The sequence below is a fragment of the Panthera tigris genome, chromosome C2 (genome assembly GCF_018350195.1).
Source record: "Panthera tigris isolate Pti1 chromosome C2, P.tigris_Pti1_mat1.1, whole genome shotgun sequence".
Lineage (NCBI taxonomy): Eukaryota > Metazoa > Chordata > Mammalia > Carnivora > Felidae > Panthera > Panthera tigris.
Window position 1 is genome coordinate 18,371,382 of NC_056668.1, and position 21,852 is coordinate 18,393,233.

The 21,852-nt window shown below is 42.6% G+C and overlaps 1 protein-coding gene and 1 long non-coding RNA gene across 8 annotated transcripts in view; one reads left to right on the top strand and one right to left on the bottom strand.

Moving 5' to 3' along the window:
* The window catches only part of LOC102960478 (amyloid beta precursor protein), a 269,032-nt gene that overhangs the window by 62,933 nt on the left and 184,247 nt on the right, over positions 1 to 21,852 (top strand). For 6 of the 7 annotated variants that reach the window (XM_042956847.1, XM_042956848.1, XM_042956849.1 and 3 more), the window contains exon 3: positions 21,443 to 21,572. In XM_042956847.1, coding sequence (XP_042812781.1) covers positions 21,443 to 21,572 — 130 coding nt within the window. Of the gene's footprint in view, positions 1 to 18,141; positions 18,175 to 21,442; positions 21,573 to 21,852 lie in introns of those variants that run through there. The other variant, XM_042956851.1, reaches the window with a different exon arrangement.
* LOC122230670 lies at positions 14,949 to 21,383 on the bottom strand. Its single transcript, XR_006207709.1, has 2 exons — positions 21,300 to 21,383; positions 14,949 to 15,467 (listed from the first exon to the last, which is right to left on the bottom strand). It is a non-coding gene; the product is annotated as an uncharacterized LOC122230670 (long non-coding RNA).

Below are 21,852 nucleotides of genomic sequence, written 5' to 3' on the forward strand. Positions count from 1 at the left end.
TGACTTTACAGATTTACAGATAATGTTGTGGTTTTTTTTTTAATTAATTTATTTATTTTTGAGAATGAAAGAGAGAGAGCTTGAGGGAATGGCAGAGAGAGAGAGAGAGAGAGAGAGACAGAGAATCCCAAGCAGGCTCCACACTGTCACCACAGAGCCCGACGTGGGGCTCCAACTCATGAACCATGAGATCATGACCTGAGCTGAAATCAAGAGCTGGTCACTTAACCAGCTGAGCCACCCAGGCGCCCCAAGATAATGTATTTAAAAGTTGGTAGAATTAATTTTCCCTATTTATGTTACCAGTTTGGTATATTTTACTTATGGTTATCTTCAATTTTAGTTTTTCCCTCCTTATTAATTTTATGTCTTGAAAACGTGAAACATTCACATTGCTAAAGCTTAGAAACTCTTAAAAAGTTGCCCTTGTCCTCTGTTGATAAACATTTTCATTGTTCCTGATTTATCCTTATGACAAAGAAGGATATATGGTTTTCCTTCTTTTTCTTATAAAAACGGTGCTTTCAGGAAGCATTCATAAAGATTTTCATCCTTTTTGTAATTTCTCTAGTTTACTTTCTATAATTGTATAGGGTATTCTTTCCTTATTAATTCAGTTTAAAATAACTGGAGTCCGGGGGTGCCTGGGTGGTTCAGTCGGTTAAATGTCCGACTTCAGCTCAGGTCATGATCCCGCAGTTTGTGGGTTTGAGCCCCACATCGGGTTCTGTGCTGACAGCTCAGAGCCTGGAGCCTGCTTCCGATTCTGTGTCTCCCTCTCTTTCTGCCCCTCCCCCGCTCATGCTCTCTCTGTCTCTCAAAAATAAATAAACATAAAAAAAAAATTAAAAAATGGAGTCCAAGACATTTTATCCCACGCTTCCAGACAATTACCTATTCTAGGTTATGTGGCTGTTTGTGTTTTAAGAACATTTAAAGGAATTAGTCTTATGCCTCTTGGCAAAACTTCCTTATCCTTCATAGAAACAGCAGATAACCTGGCAACATTTTCTTTGTTGTATTCTTTTATGTACTAGAAAATTTCCTTTAGTCTTTTTGGATCCAAAATGAGTATTTAATGAAGTATGTGTACGTGTGTGTGTGTGTGTATTGTTAATAATATTTGTATTAAAATATGTAACTTTTTACATATATACACAATTTTTTTGGTAGCACTCCAAGGAAGGACAGTCTCTAAATATTAACTCTTCTGTTTTGAGAAGCAAAACTGCATCCATATCATCACAATATATTACATATCAAGTCATTTGTATCTTGAAGAAGTATGAACCATGCTGTAAAAGGATAATTCTTCTAATTTAAGTAAAAGTCACTAATATTTAAGTCTATTATATTTCTTATTAGAAGCATTTATTAAGGGACACCTGGGTGGCTCAGTCGGCTCAGGTCTTGATTTCACGGTTCATGAGTTCAAGCCTGGCGTTGGGCTCTGTGCTGACAGCTCAGATTCTGGAGCTTGCTTCAGATTCTGTGTCTCCCTCTATCTCTGCCCCTCCTCCACTCTCTCTCTCTCTCTCTCTCAAAAATAAATAAATGTTAAAAAAAATTTTTTTTTAATTAAAAAAAGCATTTATTAAATAGGGATTGATAAGAAATTAATTTTTGCCCGGATATGGCATTTCTAAAATATACATTTTGGAAAAATAATATTCATATTCTATGAAAGAGTTCCTCTTTGCATTTTAAAAAGTCATCCTCTTGCTTTATCACTCTGACCCTACATCTAGATTCTGGGTTCCTTGCTGGAGCCTCTGTGCTGTTAAGTAAGTATGCTCTAGTACAGTTTTGTAATGAGTTATGAGTTGGATAAGTTGGAACTTCTGTGCATGCTTATAGGTTTTTCATATCATTTCACTTCTCTTGATACACATAGAGATTATGCATTCGGAATGTTAGATTAATTTTTTTTTTTAAAGGCTAGAATTCAGACTCAGTTAATGATGTTGACCACATCATCTTTTTCGGTTGAATGGCTAATTGATGCACGTGTCATAGTTTGCGTCTAAAGTTTTCCTCTGTTACTGCCATTTCTGAGTAATCACATGCTTTTGCATTTGTATGATGACCCTATAAAAATTACTTTTCACGACCCTGAGAACAACCCTTATCCGCTCCCACACCACTTAGCGATCCCACTAATGTCTAGCTTCACTTCTTATCTTAGTCTGTTTTTTGTTCCAGGGCTAAGCCACAGGGTAGTTCTTCTCGGTCCCAGACTTCTGGGTCCCAGATTGTTGTGGCTATGGGACTGGAGAGTAAGTAAGCTTCTTGGTTGTTTCTCGTTTGTCTCGCAATTCTGGTATGATTTGCCTGTCTCACCTCACTACCCACAGAGGTCTTCTAAAATGATGTGCACAGGCCAGAGACTTAAGGTGGTTTAAACAAACATTAGTCCATAGAAGTACGAAAGGGCCAGAACCTCGGACTTGTGAGCCTCTTAATGAATTGGTTTTTCTCCATAACAGCAGGAAGTCATTGGAAGTATTTATTTATTTTTAAAGAAGGGGAAGGACTGTAGGTTTGCATTTCAAAAAGTCATGCTTTGTCACTCTGACCCTATATCTAGAATCTCAGTTCCCCACTAGATGCTGTTCAGTAAGGTAACCACTAGCCACATGTGGCCGTTGAGCATTCCCAGTGTGGCTAGTCCAAACTAATGTGTTCTGGAAGTGTAAGATAAATACTGTATTTTAAAGATTTACATGAAAAAGGAATATAAAATGCCACATTAATTTCATATCCATTTCATATTGAAATATTTTGTATATACTGACTTAAACATCATGTGTATGTTTTTAAATTGTAAATGCTATGTTATTAAAATGAATTTCACCTGTTTGTTTTACTTTTTAATGTGGCTACCAGGGAATTTAAAATTACATAGAAGTATATTTCCATTATATTTCCAGTGAACTGTGTGGCCGTCCCTGCTGCCTCATGCTGCTAGTGAGTCTGGGCTTTAAGGGTCTCAAATCCCATCATCTGCAAGTGGGAGAGGGAAGCAGAGGTGAGGAGTCCCCCCCAGACCTTCCACCAGAACCTAACTGGTGATTGGAAATCAGGGAGGAAGGCTTGTTTGGGGGGCATTTTTAATACATCTTTCATTAGAAATATTTTATCGCAAGGGAATTATATGAATACCTTTTGAGGGTCCAATGGTCTCTCGCTCCCTCAAACATGTATCTCTGGGCGCTAAGGAGGTTGTGATACGTGGAACACATGACTTGTCCTTAAAGGGGGATCTAGAGTGGGGCGCCTGGGTGGCTCAGTCGGTTAAGCATCCGACTTTGGCTCAGGTTAGGATCTCACATTTTGTGAGCTCAAGCCCCATGTCAGGCTTTGTGCTGACAGCTTGGAGCCTACAGCCTGCAGCCTGCTTCGGATTCTGTGTCTTCCTCTCTCTCTGCCCCTTTCCACTTGCGCGCGCTCTCTCTCTCTCTCTCTCTCTCTCTCTCTCAAAAATAAATAAACATTTAAATATTTTTTTAAAAGGGGGATCTAGGGAGAGAGAAAGGCTTGTAGAATACTTTTAGCAACTTAGAAACCGACAATGTTGATGATGCTAATACCAGCTAACTTTTACTGAGCATTAACAAGGTGCTAAGCTACCTTGCTAAGTGCTTGCTCTCATTTTGCCCTTATGATGCCTCTGGGGAAGAATCTGGAGAAGAATCTTGCTAAATTGCACCATTTAAGGAGAACAAGTGAAAGAGCCATCCAGCCAGCCATCCGTGGAGGAGGAGCAGTGGCCAGAGACCTAGGAACAGAACTAGGAGCTGGCATGTGCAGGAAGTCAGGCCAGGTTAATTTCTACATGAAGGAAATGATAAGTGCAAGTGTGATGTAGACCAAAAGGCTGAAGTATAAGTTTTGACAGTGCAAAAGCTTGGCTCTTGCAAAATGAACACACATCAAACATTTTATTCAGTCCATTAATGAATGAGGTGACCTGGAAGATGCTAAAACTGGTTCAGATTGACCAGAAGAGATTTAAATTCCTTTCCCAACAGAGTTCATGTGCAGGGCTACGAAGGGGACCCATCTGACTGGCATTGCATGGGACAGGAAACATTTGCACTGCTATCCGATGTCTACATCATCTACCCTTACAGAGCTGTAAAATAGCCCACTCAGTAGCAGCCGCAAGTTACTCAGAAGAATACACCCTGTAGAATCAGAACTTTTCCCCTCCCGCCCCTGGCTCTCAAAAACCACACCTGCATGTCACTGCTGACACACCCAGTAATCTCTCTTGCCCATCTCTCTCTCTCTTTTTTTTTTTTTTTTTAGTTTTTTTTTTTTTTTAACGTTTATTTATTTTTGAGAGACAGAGACAGAGAGTGAGTGGGGGGCGGGGGTGGCAGAGAGAGAGGGAGACACAAAATCCGAAGCAGGCCCCAGGCTCTGAGCTGTCAACCCACGAAACCGATCGTGACCTGAACCAAAGTAGGACACTTAACCAACTGAGCCACCCCGGCACTGTTTCTCATGCCCATTTCCAAGTCACAGGTATTGTTTCGTAATAGAACAGTCTTGTAATTGGCATACAGGTCATTGTTGATCTTTATGATAACAATTTCAGTGGAAGAGCCTGGGACAGGTCAATTTGCAAGAAGTTACAGGAAGAATAACATGAATGGATGGTGAGGACATCTGTGAACTCTTTGAGGAAAGACCTAGAGGCAGAGAGCTTGAGGGCAATTCAAGGAACAGAGAAAAGGCTTTGTTTTTTGTTGTGTCTTTGGTTTTTTCTTAAAGGGAATTAACTTAAAAGCCAAGAGAAGCCTAAGCTAAACTTAGGGGGGAGGATAGATGTCCACTAAAAGAAAACTAGGCTCAGGTATCTATAGGAATCAAGTAGGGATGAGATCCAGGGGATAAGGCGGAGTCTTAGAAGAAAGAAAAGATGGGAAAATTGTAAGGGTGGGTTAATTAGGCAGTTTCTGTTGCCAGGTGACAGAAACCCACTAAACATTTTACACATGGAGAATATTTTGGTTGGACCAAAAAAGCAGGACCTACCTGTGTATCAGTTACCGTATCTACAAGGACTCACTGCTTGTAGACTGGGACTGGTCCACCTTGGCCTTGAAGGCACGTGGCCTGTTTGACATCCCAACCAGATGGAATGGGGAGAGGGGCTTTTGCCAGAAAAAGGGTGAAGAGTGAGTGGCACGGGGATGAAATAGAAGAATGACCATAGTCCCAACATAATGGACTTAGAAAGATGCAGTGCATTAGACAAGTTACAGGCTTGGAGAGTAGGCAGCTGAGAGAATTCATAGCGTATCACGACTGTAACTGGCTTTTGAGAAACTGTGGGAGGTTAGAGAGATGGCCACTCAGAACTTTTAAACAGCGTTTGGCGTTTTCTTATTGAGTGGTGCATCCTGAACTATCCGGAATATTCCTTATTGATGTTTTAAGGTCTTCCTGCCACTTCTCGCTTTGTACGTGTTCTGATAGTTTGCTTTTATAATTTGAAGTAAAGAATAGTTTTCTTTTGAAGGATTGAATTTTTTCCGTATTGTGGGAAAATAGTTCTTTTCCTTTATTCCTTTTTTTGACTCCCATGTTTTTGTTTTAGGCAGTATTGAATGTTTTTTTTTTTTTTTTCTTGCTAGGAACGCCAAGAGAAAGAATATTCACAATTTTTCTATCTCCTCAATTTTTCTGTCTCCTCACAGGTTTTATAAGTTACAGTAATTTATTATTTTCAAAGTTGTAATACTACAGTCCGTTTCATTGCCATAATAATCACAGTGGCAGGTTCTTTTTTTTTTTTTTTTTTTTTTAACGTTTATTTATTTTTGAGACAGAGAGAGACAGAGCGTGAGTGGGAGAGGGTCAGAGAGAAAGGGAGACACAGAATCTGAAACAGGCTCCAGGCTCTGAGCTGTCAGCACAGAGCCCGACTCGGGGCTCAAACTCACAGACCATGAGATCATGACCTGAGCCGAAGTCGCACGCTTAACCGACCAAGCCACCCAGGCGCCCCAGCAGGTCTGACTTTAACTGGGTTCATTGTTGATAACGAATCCTTCCACCAAAGTATCTCTATTCCTATATTATTATTTTTGTTGGATGACCATTATCTTGGTTATTTCTAACTGCTTATTGAACAATGGCTTAGTTTAGAGTTAGGAATGGCATATTTGTTCAGCATCACGAAGATATTTATCCACTGTATTCTGGCATCTATCATTGTCCAAATGCCTTTTTTTAAAAAATAAGCAGAAACGAATACTATTAGTTAACGTTTACAGTGCTACTCATCTCTTGATTATTTTTCTCCTGATAGCGATGAATAATTTTTTTCTTTATGTTCTCAGTCCCTCTTGTGACCAAAACACAGATGTTTTAGAGACAGCTGGCTGAGTCGGAGAGGCAGCTGTTAGCAGTCTGTGGTCCGATGACAAGACGAAACCGACTGAACTCATGACCATGACCTCATTTTGACCTTTTGCTAACCAATTTAACTCACTTGTTAAATTTATTCTTCCAACGGGTTGCGTGTATAGCTGTACAGTGTATGTGTTGATGCTTCGTTTAATGTGATGTGTCAAATAGTATTATTTCTTTTTTATTAAAAAATTTTTTTTTAAATGTTTATTTATTTTTGAGAGAGAGAGAGAGACCGAGCACGAGCGGGGGAGGATCAGAGAGAGAGGGAGACACAGAATCCGAAACAGGCTCCAGGCTCTGAGCTGTCGACACAGAGCCCGACGCGGGGCTCGAACCCGTGATCCGCGAGATCATGACCTGAGCGAAGCTGGATGCTCAACCGACTGAGCCACCCAGGCGCCCCCAAATAGTATTATTTCGATGGTGAATTATCTAGTCCATGTCCTTCGTATTCTCATGTTCCTCTCAATTTGTGTTCCCTGCTCTTGGTTGTTTTGTTATCAATATTGTCATTTTTGCCTCCTGATTTCTTCAGCAATATCCTTGTTCAAGAGCAAGATTAGGCACATAAAGTAAAAGTTGAGTCTTTTATTTTTGTACCTGGTTAAAACCCCTGAGGAAGTTTGATTGGGAAGATAGTTTGAAACTTGGGGTTTAAATTGAGTATTTGTTTAATCTGTATTTTATCCCAAATCATCCATTCTTGGTACCCATAAATGCCCTGTTTTCTCTAATCCTAATAGTTACACTTCAGATCTTTGCATTTCTTTACTTCCTTTTTGTTTGTTTTATTAACACAGTCTGTACTATTTGAGGATTTTCTTTCATTTCTTCATCAAATATGTATTGAGGACTGCAATGCACTGAATGTTTGTGTCCGTTCCCGCCCCCCCCCCCCCGCCTCAATTCCATATGTTGAAGCCCTAACATCCAATGTGATGGTATTTGGAGGTAGGGCCTTTGGAAGCTAATTGGGGCTAGATGAGGTCGTGATGGTGGGGCCTCATGATGGGATCAGCGTCCATAGACGCAGAGACAACAGAGAGTGGTACCATTTACCGCTGTGCACGCAAGGCCTGGTTAATCATTGCGGCCTTCCTTGCAGTAGTCTGGCCAGCAGCACCCTGTGGAGAATTGCCCAGTTAACCCACAGAATAGTGAGAAATTCTAAATGATTTCGTGGTAGCTAGCTAGCCTCCTGGCTGCCTTCCAGCGGAACTTGCACTCACTCCTGTGCGTAGTCTTTTCCTACACTCTGCGGGGCTGACACCCACAACCAGGAGGACATCACAGGAATGATGGCGTGTGACTTTTGAGGGTAGGTCACGAAGACACGTGACTTCCACCTCGCATACTTGCTACAGTAAAGCCAGCTGCCGTATCGTGGGGATGTGACTTGGGCGTGAGTGGTTATCTAGTCGTAAGCGTGGGACGGGGTGAGCTTAGGGTCCCCCGACTCTGCCGCCTTCCCGGCACCCCTCAGGCAGCACCATGGAGATGTACGTGTGGTGAGGAACTCAAAGCCTGCTGCCCACAGCCAGCACTGGCTTGTCAGGCACGAAAATGGACCTCCTGGAGGTGCTTCCCGTAGCCAAGTGGAGCCTTCGTGTGACCATGGCCAACATCTTAACAGCACCCTCTTAAATGTCCGTATCACTCCCCAATTCCAAACCCACAGAAACGGTGCGAGCTGAGAAATGCTTATTATTTGAAGCTACCGTGTTTTGGGCTGGTTCGTCCGCAAGGGTTGCTGACCACAACAGATACTCGCTCAATTATTACTTTCCTCTGTGGTCCTGTGGTGGAAAGCAGGACCTTTCCTCTGTTCTCTACTAGACACAGAAAGTGCCGCCATCACGGAAACAACTTGAAACTAACTGTATGAATTATTCATCATTTAACAGCCTAAAGTGGCCACTTGCCTTAATGAACTGTTACATTACCCCAACCGTTAGATTGTTCTAAGGAACTAGGAGTCTTATAAATAGAGCAGACATAGGATAATACTCCCCTTGAAATATACAGCGAAGCCTACAACAACTAGTGCAATCTTTAGATTTTAGTGTCCTGTTTTTCTTTTGAATGAAGTAAGATTAAAAGAACAACAACAACAACAACAACATTGTTTTACTTAAACCGAAGGCTTCGGGATGGGAGAATAAAAAATTGGAAGTGTAGGGGCACCTGGGTGGCTCAGTCAGTTAAGCATCTCCGACTTCAGCTCAGTTCATGATCTCATGGTTTGTGGGTTCAAGCCCCACGTCGGGCTCTGGGCTGACAGCTCGGAGCCTGGAGCCTGCTTCCGATTCTGTGTCTCCCTCTCTCTCTGCCTCTCCCCCGTTCATGCTCTGTCTCAAAAATAAATAAACATTAAAAAAAAAAAGAAAACTTGGCCTGTGTCCGAGGGTAGGTTGGATTAGGAAGAGAAGGGGATTCAGATGTTCCACAGGTCAGCGTGAAAAGGTAAGGTAAAGGATCATCCTGGTGTGGAGAAGATCATACAATAAGGGAGCCCTAGGGGTCAAGTGCCAGGAAAGGGGAACATGGGCTTCACCGGACAGACCTTTCAAATCCAGCCTTTGCTCTCTTGACACCTGAACGGTCCAGGAAAAGCTGCCTAACCAGTCTTAGAGCGTGTCCTCGCTGTGTGATAGGAACCTACAGGTGTGGGCTGTTCAAGTTAAATACCATCCGTTAAATGAGAGATTGTAGAAGCCCCACCATTATTACTCCTTTTTTAAGGAGAGAAATGAAAACATAGGCCCTGCTGTCCTCTGGATCCCTACCAGTCAGAGCACCTTTCGTAAGGTAGGCCTGAGAGCAGGGGGTTGACTCACCTGGGGAGCAGGTCTCTGGAAGAGGGGTCTGGAACAGGTTCAGCCTCAAGCAGGGGCAGAGATTCCCCGCTGGGAAAGTCAGGTGAATATGGCTGTGCTTGTAATCTCTTCAGTTCAATTATGGGTTATCCTCTCTTTTTCCTAAGTGTTAACCACAGCTAACAACATGTGTTCCCTGTTTTGTTTTGTTTTGTTTTTTAATTTTCTTTCTCTAAATGAGCAGCTGTTTTGTCTGAAAATTAACAGGATCACCAAACAAAACAAAATCTGCCTGTTTGATAAGTTGAACAAAACCATTTCCCTTGCCGGGCTTCCTTCTATAAAACGTGTCACCAAACGTGGGTTTCCCGGGCAAGAATTATTCTTCACCCTTGATTCTGCAATAGCGTGGAATTAAAATTAAGTTAAACACACAAGCATCACGTGTGATTCTTTTAATTTTTTTTTTAACGTTTTTTTTTTTTTAATTTATTTTTGAGACAGAGAGAGACAGAGCATGAACGGGGGAGGGGCAGAGAGAGAGGGAGACACAGAATCGGAAGCAGGCTCCAGGCTCTGAGCCATCAGCCCAGAGCCCGACGCGGGGCTCGAACTCACGGACCGTGAGATCGTGACCCGAGCCGAAGTCGGAGGCTCAACCGACTGAGCCACCCAGGCGCCCCACGTGTGATTCTTTTAATCTGACCAGGTTTGAGGACGTGCTGCATACACAGTGAAGTGCTAAAGCTGTGGCAGGTTCTTGGCCGTTATTATTATTTTGCTTTGTGCTCCATCCACCCCTGTAGACTTGAAATGGATCCACAAATTACAGGCGCAGATGCTTTGTGGTTTCAGTATTTGAAAGATCCAAAAATTCGTGTGAGGTCAGACAGTTTTCTAATAGAGGCATCCGGGCCGCCTGTCTATGAGAACGGATATGTTTTATGCATTAATGGCTTGTATACTTGTAAGGATTGTTTGCACAAACCATAGGGTTTGGAGCTAAATAAAAGAGATGCTACCAAGTTAGGATTTTTTTTTTTTAAACGCATTTGTCATTTAATCAAATTAACGTTTGATTTAACTTTTGTCCTTGTTCTCACGTAGCACTTTCTTAAATGGGTAATTATTACACATTTGCAGGCATACTATGTAATTTTGTAGTATAATACTATATTCTGTAAGGTTATAGATAATACTGTGTACTTTTATGTACGTAGTAATACTGTGGACTTGTGTATTTCATATGTAATTAATTGATATGCTGGAAGACTTTTCCTGTAGCATATTTTTTTTCTCTTTTCAGAGGTATAATCGTCAAATAAAGCTGTATAGTTTGGGTATTTTAAAAAATAGCCGTAAACTGACAAAGAATGAGAATCTAGGTTATATGCATACATATCTGATTATGTTTTCACAATCGTCTGTTTTAGTAATTCTCCCTGCCCCATCTGTTCCTGCACTCAGCACTTCTGGAGTAAGACTTGTTCCTTATGCATTGAACAAAGTTCTTTGACAATACTTTCCAACCCTGAATATGAGTGTATGTATATAACAATATATGTATGTCCAGTGTCGAAAGCAGACTTGGGCCAGATTATTGGGAAATAGGCTGGTGCCCTGCCTTTTACGTCCCTGGCTTTTGCATAAGATCGTCGTTGTGAAAACCCAGTGCCACTCACACCTCCCATTGTTGCACTCATGTTTCATCAGCTGCATGCTGCCCCTTAGCACCTTGTTACACCATAAGCAGAGACCGTTTTCGGTTTCCAGTTCTTTCTCAATTAAATTAGATCTTGTGTTCCCAATATCCCTAGCATTATTAAAAGAATTAGAGTGGAGAGCAGTTTTATAGGCTTTTTCTTTGTATTTCGGAAGACTTTAAAAGGAGAAATAAGTACATTTAATCCAGAGACAAATGTATTGTCTGGGACATACTTTGTTTTGGTTCACATACTGAAGCGTAAAACTTATTTTAAACTTAGAATTAATGCACTCCGAGTGCTCAGAAATGGCACTGACTTCGGTAGTGGATGACTGGCTCCATCAGTTTGATCTGTGAAACGGAGCAGTTGCTGAGGACGGCAGGCTCTCGGCTGCACGTAAAACCTTTGCAATGACTCTGGCACACGGGAAATCATTACTGTGTCTTTCTTAGTCTCCTCTTGGATATGTTCTTTGAAAAGGAACTTGGTATGTAAAAGCTTTCACATGAAAGTGTCTCCTGTTTACCTCCCTACCACTTTGCCATGGAGTTTCCGATTCTTTGTTTCTTTTTTTTTTAATAGAGTTTATTGTCAAACTGGTTTCCTTACAACACTCAGCGTTCACCCCAACAAGCGCCCTCCTCCATGCCCATCACCCACTTTCCCTCGTCACCCACCCACCCCCCCTCAACCCTCAGTTTGTTCCCAGTCCTTAAGAGTCTCTTATGGTGTGCCTCCCTCTCTGTAACTTTTTTCCCCCTCCCCTCCCCTCCCTCCCCCATGGTCTCCTGTTAAGTTTCTCAAGATCCACATGGGAGTGAAAACATGGTATCTGTCTTTCTCTGCCTGACTTATTTCACTTAGCATAATACCCTCCAGTTCCATCCACGTTGCTGCAAATGGCCAGATTTCAATCTTTCTCATTGCCAAGTAGCATTCCATTGTACATATAAACCACATCTTCTTTATCCATTTGTCAGCTGATGAACATTTAGGCTCTTTCCGTAACTTGGCTACTGTTGAAAGTGCTGCTACAAACATTGGGGTGCATGTGCCCGTAGGCATCAGCACTCCTGAGAGACTGTCTCCAAGTCTTTGTTTCATGGGTATACATGCCCACTGCATTCGTGCATATGCCGTTTGGATCTTTGTGTTTTCACTTGTAGATTTAGAAATTGGACTCTGTTTCCACTGGACTAGTTTTGTTGTTGTTGTTGTTGTTGTTGTTGTTGTTTTACCTTTAATTCAAAATTTCAAGTGCATATTAAAGCAGACAGAATGGTATACTGGATGCCCCAGGTGCCTGTCACTCAACTGCAGTAATGATAGAATCTAGTCACTCTGGTTTGTGGGGGAGTCTGGAATGGACATGCTCTATCCTGCCTCCTTCAAGGTCTGCATTATGTTTGGCCAGCCCCTCGTGCAGCTATGTGGCTTGTCCCCTTGGCAGAGCTGTAAATCGATTTAAGACAAACCAAAGCATCCTGTTATTTGTCAACTTCATACTTAATATATTTAAAACATAATTTTATCAAGTAAGGTTACATACTTTGTAGCATCTTTTTTTCCAAAAAGAAATATCTTTGGGAATTTGGTTATAAATTTATGTCAAAATTTAATAGGCTAGAAGAACAGTAGGCCATTTATGTTCAGAATTTGTAGCAGTTCTTTTTATTATGACCGTTAATTCTGTTTTCAGCTTTTCCCTAGCTGCATTTGATTTTGTGGTCTTGAGTGTCCTTGATCACTTGGAATTTAGCTGTCTTGTCAATAGGCCTTGCGGCATTAATCATTTGTCCCGGGGGCCTGTTTGCAAAAGGGACTTGGAGAGTTCCCCTCTTTGCTTTAAATGTTGGAAATAGAAGAAAGTTCTGCAGGGCTTTGGTAACATATGTCAGATATAGAAATATAAAATATATACATAAGATATATATGTAAATGATATATAATAATTTATATGACATATTATAATAAATAATATAAAGATACATGAAGTATTTTTATATATTGTATATGTAATAGCATGTTCTTGGCCTCCTTAAATATCATCAATGTCGGGGCATTCACTTTCCAATGTCCCCTCTCTATAAAGAGAACTTTCCTCTATTCTTACTTTCTAATCTTATACTTTAATAAACTTTAAAAAATATATTATCAGTGTCTTTTCTAGCTTTATGTACTTGACAACTGAAAAGTTATCTTTAGGGGCGCCTGGGTGGCTCAGTCGGTTGAGCACCTGACTTCGGCTCAGGTCATTATCTCACTGTCCGAGAGTTCGAGTTCCGCGTTGGCCTCTGTGCAGACAGCTCAGAGCCTGGAGCTTATTTCAGATTCTGTGTGTCTCTCTCTCTTTGCCCCTCCCCCGCTCATGCTCGCGCGCGCGCGCTCTCTCTCTCTCTCTCTCTCTCTGTCAAAAATAAATAAACATTAAAAAAATTTCTTTAACTTATCTTTGGATTAATATATTAATCATATCAATATTAATATTATTAATATGTTTCCAGTTTTGATAGAGAAAGAGAGACTTTAGGTTTTTTAAAATGTAGAATGAGAATGTTCTGATGGTGAGGGAGACATAGAATCTGAAGCAGGTTCCAGGCTCTGAGCTGTCAGCACAGAACCCGATGTGGAGCTGGAAGCCACAAACCGCAAGATCATGACCTGAGCCGAAGTCAGACGCTTAACCAACTGAGCCACGCAGGTGTCCCCTCAAGTCTCTTTAAAAAAATAATAATAATTGGGGCGCCTGGGTGGCGCAGTCGGTTAAGCGTCCGACTTCAGCCAGGTCACGATCTCGCGGTCCGTGAGTTCAAGCCCCGCGTCAGGCTCTGGGCTGACGGCTCAGAGCCTGGAGCCTGTTTCCGATTCTGTGTCTCCCTCTCTCTCTGCCCCTCCCCCGTTCATGCTCTGTCTCTCTCTGTCCCAAAAATAAATAAAAAACGTTGAAAAAAAAAATTAAAAAAAAAAAAATAATAATAATTTATGTACTGATAACATATGCTTTTCAAAGATAAAACCTATTTCTATGGCCTGGAGAGTAAGCCGCTTTTCAGGTTCCTGGAACCAAAGTGTCTAAGTAAGAGCTTGACTTCTAATTCTTGCTGTGCATCTTCTCTCTCACTTTGTATTTATTAACATTAATGTACTGCCTCTTTTTTTTTTAAGTTTATTTATTTTTTTTAATAATATTTTTTTTTGTTTATTTTTGAGACAGAGAGAGACAGAGCATGAACGGGGAAGGGTCAGAGAGAGGGAGACACAGAATCTGAAACAGGCTCCAGGCTCTGAGCGGTCAGCACAGAGCCCGACACAGGGCTCGAACTCACGGACCACGAGATCATGAGCCGAGCCAAAGTCGGACGCTTAACCGACTGAGCCACCCAGGCGCCCCAAGTTTATTTATTTTTGACAGAGACAGAGTGCGAGCATGAGCTGGAGAGGGGCAGAGAGAGAGGGAGACACAGAATCGGAAGCAGGCTCCAGGCTCCAAGCTGTCAGCACAGAGCCCGACACGGGGCTCGAACTCACGAACCGTGAGATCATGACCTGGGCTGAAGTCGGATGCTTCACCGACTGAGCCACCCAGGCGCCCCACATACTGCCTCTTATCTGAGGCTATTATTTATATAAGTTGTCACATCACACGTGGCGGAACAATATTGGAGGGCACTGAGATGCTTATTTTTCTCAAATGCTCATTGTCCAACTGTAATAGTATACTGTTGAGATTATTTTAAGAGACACATGGCTAATACCTGATGGGAGTTTAAAATATCCTGAATTTCCCTATAATTCATGGATTTTGAATTTAAACAGGGTAATTATATATAATAGGTATAAGTAAATATCCATTAAGTATCTGTCAGGCACTTGCTGTGCTGTCCCAGTGTTGGCCACAGTGAAGGGAACACAAAGAAGAATCCTGTTGTCTCTGCCTTCGAGGAATGTGTATTCTAATAGGGCAGAAAGACCCATAAGTGTCACAGAAGGTAGAAAGTGGTAAGCGTTCGCATGAAAATGGTCAGATAAAATGCTCTGGATGCAGAGATTGAAGGGATCAGGGAGGGCTTTGTGGGGTTTTTGTTTGTTTCTTTGTTTCTTGTTTTCTGTTTTTGGTGAACCAGCATTTGAGCTGGGCCCTTTCCTTGGGTGTGTTCAATTGGAAGGAAAATAAAGGCAGCAGAGGAGCTTATGTTTAAAAATGGGGGCTTGTAGGAGGGGCCCCTGGAGTTAGAGGTATGCCGTGCGTTCTTGGAGTTGTGGGTAACTGGCAGCCCCTGTCTGCCCCTCTGTCTTGTCCGTCTGTCTCCGTCTCGTGTGCCTGCCTCGCTCAGCTCTCTCCCTGCGCACACATCTTCCTGCTTCATCCCGCAGCCCGCTGCTGCTTCCAGATGCCTTATTCTCCTTCACTCGCAGGTCTTGAGATGTGCGCCGTCTCCGACGATGATTCATCTGGCCTGCCTGCCAGCCAGGGGCGGTCCCCTATGTAGCCAGACCTCATAGGTGTCCATTCAGAGCTCTGGAGGAAGAGAATACGATTTACAGTTTGCTTTTTCCTTGGATTCTCATTAGCTACAGGGACAGAGCCACAGAGTTACAACATGGCCACTAATGAGGACTCCTTCAGAAGGCTGCGGGCTGGAGCACCGCAGAGAGCGGGAGGGGGTGGGCAGCCTCCCCAGAGCCTTAAACCAAAGGTAATGAACATGGAGAACCGGAGGGAGGCTACGGGGCACCATATTGTGTTTCCTGCCCTTCAGGAAAGTGCTTTTGCCCTGGGAAGGCGGTATACATATGTACTTAACACAAAGGAGAGGCACACTGTGATAAATACCATAAAGCATTCCTGAAGTGGGAGAGAGGGATTAACATTGCATTACACTGCGAGTGGGGGAAGTTTGTCGACGTGGGGGAACCCTAACAGACTTGGGCATCTGCAGTATGTTGAAAGGGTCTTATGTAGGAGTGTGTTTAGCACATACTGTGCGTATTTGTACAGCGATTGTTCTGGGCAGCTGTCATTTAGGAAGATTTGGAGGCACAGAGGACAGCTTCCTTTGCCAGTAACTGACACAGGTCTAGATTTGCTTCTGCTTTAAAAATTGATTAATGTAGCTCTGGTCACCTAAATTTTTTTATTAATCAAGAAAATGGTTGCTCCTATTTGGGAGCAACAGGAAGCATTTTAGAAAAGAAGGGGGCCAGGGCACCTGCTTAGTCGATGGAGCGTCCGACTCTTGATTTCGGTTCAGGTCATGATACCCAGGTCATGGGTCATCGAGCCCCACATCGAGCTCCACACTGACCAGGGAGCCTGCTTAAGGTTCTCTCTCTCTCTGTCTCTCTCTCCCCACTCCCTCGCTCTCTCACACACACACACACACACACTCTCTCTCTCTCTCTCTAAAATAAGAAAAAAAAATTTTTTTAAAGAAATGAAGGGAGCTACATAAAAAGTTCATTTGCTAATCCTGCAGAAGCACATTAGTAATCCTTGTTGTGTTAGCACATGCATTGCATGTGTTGGAAACTTGCAGAGGAACTCAGATACCTTTCTTTTATGTTAAGATTTGAGATGCCACAAAGAAAATATAGAACATTGAACTGTGCTTATAATTAATTATGGTGAAAAGTCAGGGACTTAACTAGCCGCGAATACATTTCTGTGTCTAATTACTTTAATTGTTATTCTTGCCTAACCCTGTGAGCTATGCTGTTTTTTTGTTTTTTGTTTTTTGTTTTTTGTTTTTTGTTTTCAGTATAAAATGGTTATCTCTGGGCACCTGCTGGAGCTGCTTAATAAAAAACTAGGTGTCCAGTACTTGAATTTTTGGTCAGAAACTGTTACATTTTTTTTCATTGTATTGTTTTGTTTTTGTTTTCTGAGTGGGGGCTTGTGTGGCATGTGGTAATTGCTTGGACTTCCTGGGGCTTTCTGTGTGCTTCCAAAGAAATTTTGTTACCTGTCTTGTCGATGTTTCTCCCTCTTTCAAAATAAACCTCCTGATTTTGGGGGGCGGGGGGGGGGCTCTGACTCTTGATATTGCCTCAGGTTGTGATCTTGTGGTCGTGAGTTCAAGCCCTGCATTGGGCTCTGCAATGAGCATGGAGCCTGCTTGGGATTCTCTCTCTCTCTCTCTCTCTCTCTCTCTCTCTCTCTGTCTCTGTCTCTGTCTCTGTCTCTCTGTCCCTCTCTCTCTGTCTCTACCCCTCTGTCAATCGTGCTGTCTCTCTCTCTCAAAATAAATAAACATTTACAAACAAAACAATAACAAATAAACAAAAAAATAAAATAAAATAAAGTAAAATAAAACAAATAAAATAAAATAAGATAAAACAAAATAAAATAAAAACCTCTTGATTTCAGAACAGCAAATTTTTACTATTGGCAGATCCAAATTCGTAACTCCTTGTCTCTGAAAAATAGGTGATTCAGGTTGGAGTTACTTCTGCAGACTGTGTGTGGAATTCATGCAGTTCAAGGTTTCTCCTCTCGTCATCCGCTTGCATATTAACATGTTCATTGTCAGCATTCTGGAGAGAGAAGTTGAAGCACAGGAAGTAACACATATGTCCTATGTTGCATGGTCGGAACTGGAAGTAAATTCTGTGTTTATCACTTTCTGAAGCTCTAGTGATCTTGGGGAGAAGCCTTGTCTTCACTGATTTTATTTTGTCAGTATGCAACTCTGTCTGCTGGACAATTACCAACTAAGTTACTGCTCTGTTGCCCAGAGATTACTATTGTAAACTGAAGATGGTGTGCAGCATGATGAGAGAGTCTTCCTTTCCTCCTTATCAATTTGCACCCTGCAAATGTTTTGTTGGTGGTGGTGGTGGTGGTGGTGGTTTGGAATTAAAAAGAAAACAATGTGACTTATCTGTGCCTGCCACAGACGGAAGACTCGGGAGAAAATTCTCAGCAGGGTGGTATTTCTGTGAAGTGGCCAGAAGCCCTTAAGAAAAATGTCGTAACTCACACTTTAAGGTGCATAAAATCATGTCCCTCAGGGCAAACTCTCTAGTGTCATAGAGTTTATGACTCATGAGTGCTGTACTTTTATGACCTAATAAACAAGGAAAAGTGGTGGGAGAATTACATTCCTGTACGAAGAGCCACTTTACCGTTCATTGTATGGAAGAAAGCCATGGGGATATTAAATTTTTAGTGGCATTTTCAGGTTGAGCATCATCTGTGACTGAAATGCATGCGTCGAGGTGTTAAGGTACTTAAGAACAAAATAAAATAAAGGGAAGGTGGCTGTTTCCATTTGGAGCTGAATTACTGGCAGTGTTTTTGAAAAGTAACTTCCTCGGTACCCACCCCCCAGGATTCAGATTCAGATCCCCTTTTCTGTGCGTGTTCTCATAGCATATACCTCTATCATTGTGCCCCACACTACACAGATCAGTGCCTTACTGGGTTTTATTTTTTTTTTTTAATGTTTATTTATTTTTGAGAGAGAAACATGAGTGTGAGTGGGAGAGGGGCAGAGAGAGAGGGAGACAATCCAAAGCAGGCTCCAGGCTCCGAGCTGTCAGAGCAGAGCCCGACCTGGGGCTTGAACCCACGAACTGTGAGATCATGACCTGAGCTGACGTCGGACGCTTAACCGACGGAGCCACCCAGGCGCCCCTTTTTAATTGTTTAAAAAATACACTTTATATTTTAGAGTAGTTTCAGGTTCACGGCAAAATTGAGAAGGTGGCCCAGGGATTTCTTATGTGTCCCCTGTCCCCCCTCTTCATCATCCCATCATCCACACCCCCCCACCAGTGGTACATTTCTTCCAGTTGATGAATTTACCCTGACATCGCAATCACCCAGAGCCCAGGGTTTACGTTAGGGTTAGCTCTTGGTCTTGTACATTCTATAGGTTTGGACAAATGTATTATGACACATACTCACTATTACAGTATCGTATAGAATAATTTCACAGCCCTAAAAATCCTCTGTGTTCCTTCTCTTCAGCCTTCCCTTTCCCTGACTCCTGGTTACCACTAATCTTTTTTACTGAAATGGCTTTGCCTTTTCCAGAATGTCTATGGTTGGAATCCTACAGTATGGAGCATTTTCAGATTGACTTCTTTCCCTTCGTAATATGCACTAAGGCTCCTCCAGGTCTTTGTGGCTTGGTAGTTCGTTTCTGTTTGATGCTGGATAACTCATTGTTTGGATGTACCACGGTTTTTTCAATCTGTTCTTGTTGCTTTACTTACTTATTTTTTGACTGATTTATCTCGGGGCTGGGACTAGGGTGCGGTGAGCGAGGCACTCAGGAACCAGATAATATTTTAACGCAGTATTTTAAAAGTCAAAATTAATCCCAAAAGCCCACCGTGAACAAAATAACAAGTTCAAACGAAGGTAGGATCATGGCAGGTTCTTTCTGAACGTCACTGACAGTCAAAAGCGAAATTCCCCATACCCATAGCCCACGCTGCGGGTGTTATCTTCTTGCTTGGAAACCTGGTTCTCCCCCACAAGCACTGCTCCCCCTGGTAGAAGTTCTTCCCCCACAGCCCTCCTAGCGCTGTGCCTACAGGGGGGGATGGCCTCTTTCCTCTCCTTCCTCCTCGTTTTCACTTCTGAACCATGTTCCCCCTCTTCCCCGTGAATGCCCCCCTGCCCCACACGTAAGGCGCATGCGTGCGACCTAGATTACCTTTCTGTTCTGTCTGTTGGAGTCCTCTGGATGCCTCAGTGGCATTCCCCCCCCCCACCCCCCGAGTCTTCGAAGGGTTTAGCTCTTGGCTTTCTGTCACCCAAACCACGTCAACCTCGACGGCCCTTCCACGATTCCAGTGTCCCCAGTTCCTTGATCTTTCATTCCACCGGTGATCTTGCCATCAGCCATTCCCTCCCATGGCCAGATTGTACTCTTTGAAATTACTCATAACGTCACTCCTCCAAAGTCGTAATTTCAACGCTCTGATGCTGCAAGTACCAATTCCAACCACCGCACTTGCTTCGGTACCTTTACGCCAAAATTCTGTAGCCCGCACCGGGACTCACTGATACTACAGCCTTTGAAGCAGGTATCGTAGCAGGATTCTCGCACAGAGTCGTAACCCGGGGGATTGTCTTTCCAGGAAGCAACTTTATTCCTATCGGCATGGTTTAGTTGGGGTCGTACCCGAAGAACTGAGCCCCCCAAACGCCACGTGGTGTAGTTTCTTCTATATTTTTCTACTTCTTCATCTCCCATATATGGTAACACACAAACATGTGGTCTGATTAAGTGGTTTCGCGTTACAAGGTCATGAGGGATGTTGTCACTAAGCCTATAGCCAGGTTGCCTTGAGGTTGTTGTTTTTTCTTTTTTTCTTTTTTTTCTTTTTTTCTTTCCTTAGGGAAGGAATCCTACCACAGTATCCCACCTTCATATTCCCAGTTTAGACTTCACGGCCCATCATTATAACCATTTGTTTGCTGATCACCTCAGTTGTCTTAGGCTTTTCTCTCTTTATTGTCTTTAGGACATTAGCAACCCTGGAGAAGTGCAAGATTCATGCAAGGGAAAGCCTACTTGGGAAATACATTTTTATGGGTTTTTTTTCTTTCAAGTCTCTACTTACTATTATTAATAGAAGTGATCTGGTATTTCACACATACAGCTGACCAAGTTTTCACATTTTATTCCAAGTGTTCGGGAAACACCATGATTACAGAGATCAGTGATCAAACCGAAGGGCTGTAGTTAGTTCTCAAGGGAAGAGATTCCTGAATGCAATTCTTTATCTAAATGACACCCATGATAACTGTTGGATAAATTATTTTTATATAAAATTACATTGACTAAAGAGAAGGGTTTTTATATGGAAAGCTTGCTATGTGTCAAATCCTGTATGTAAAATGTTTGCTTAATTAACCAAAGAGGGGTGGGTTGAATTTAAGTAATGGTAATATTCCCAGAGGTATCTACTGTAACATTTTTTTTTTTAATGTTTATTTTTGAGAGAGAGTGAGCAAGCCCAGAGGAGGGGCAGAGAGAGAAGGGGACAGAGGATTTGAAGCGGGCTGTGCACTGATAGCAGAGAGCCCAATGTGGGACTTGAACTCCAGAACTGTGAGATCATGACCTGAGCCGAAGTCGGCCGCTCAACGGACTGAGCCACCCAGGCGCCCCTCTACTATAACATTTATTTAGGGCATTACAGAATATCATTCTCATACCAGTGTATTTTGCATTAAAATAACCCTGTACTTATTAGAGGGTCCCCTTCTGTTTCTGTTTTATCTTCCCTGGGGAAAAAAAAAGTATCTTAAGCCCGAATGGGTGCAGGAAGATTTTATAAAAGTCACCTCATTTGATATTTTGAATGGAACGATTAGGTTCTTGTCACTTACATCTTTTTCTCTACCCTGAATGTTCGAGGCTTGCGCGAACGCCGGAGATCGCGGTGCCTTCGAACGGCAACCATGGATGGGGTGTGTGCACAGTTTCACGGTTTGTCTGCTTCACAGTTTGTCCTTCTTGTGTGCTCCCCCAGGTCTACCCTGAACTGCAGATCACCAACGTGGTGGAAGCCAACCAACCAGTGACCATCCAGAACTGGTGCAAGAGGGGCCACAAGCAATGCAAGACCCACGCCCGCATTGTGATTCCCTACCGCTGCTTAGGTGAGCTGGCCAGCCGCGTCACTGACGCGGATTGTTTTGGACTTTGGGGGTGAAAAAGAAGGATGTTGTTTGTTTGTTTAATGTCTATTTTAGGGAGAGAGAGTACATACGTGCGCGTGCGCTCAATTTGGGGAGGGGCAGGGACAGAGAGGGAGGCATAGACTCCAAAGCGGGCTCTGGGTTCTCAGCTGTCAGCACAGAGCTCAATGTGGGTCTCGAACCCACAAACCAGGAGATCATGACCTGAGCCGAAGCCGGACACTTAACCAACTGAGCCACC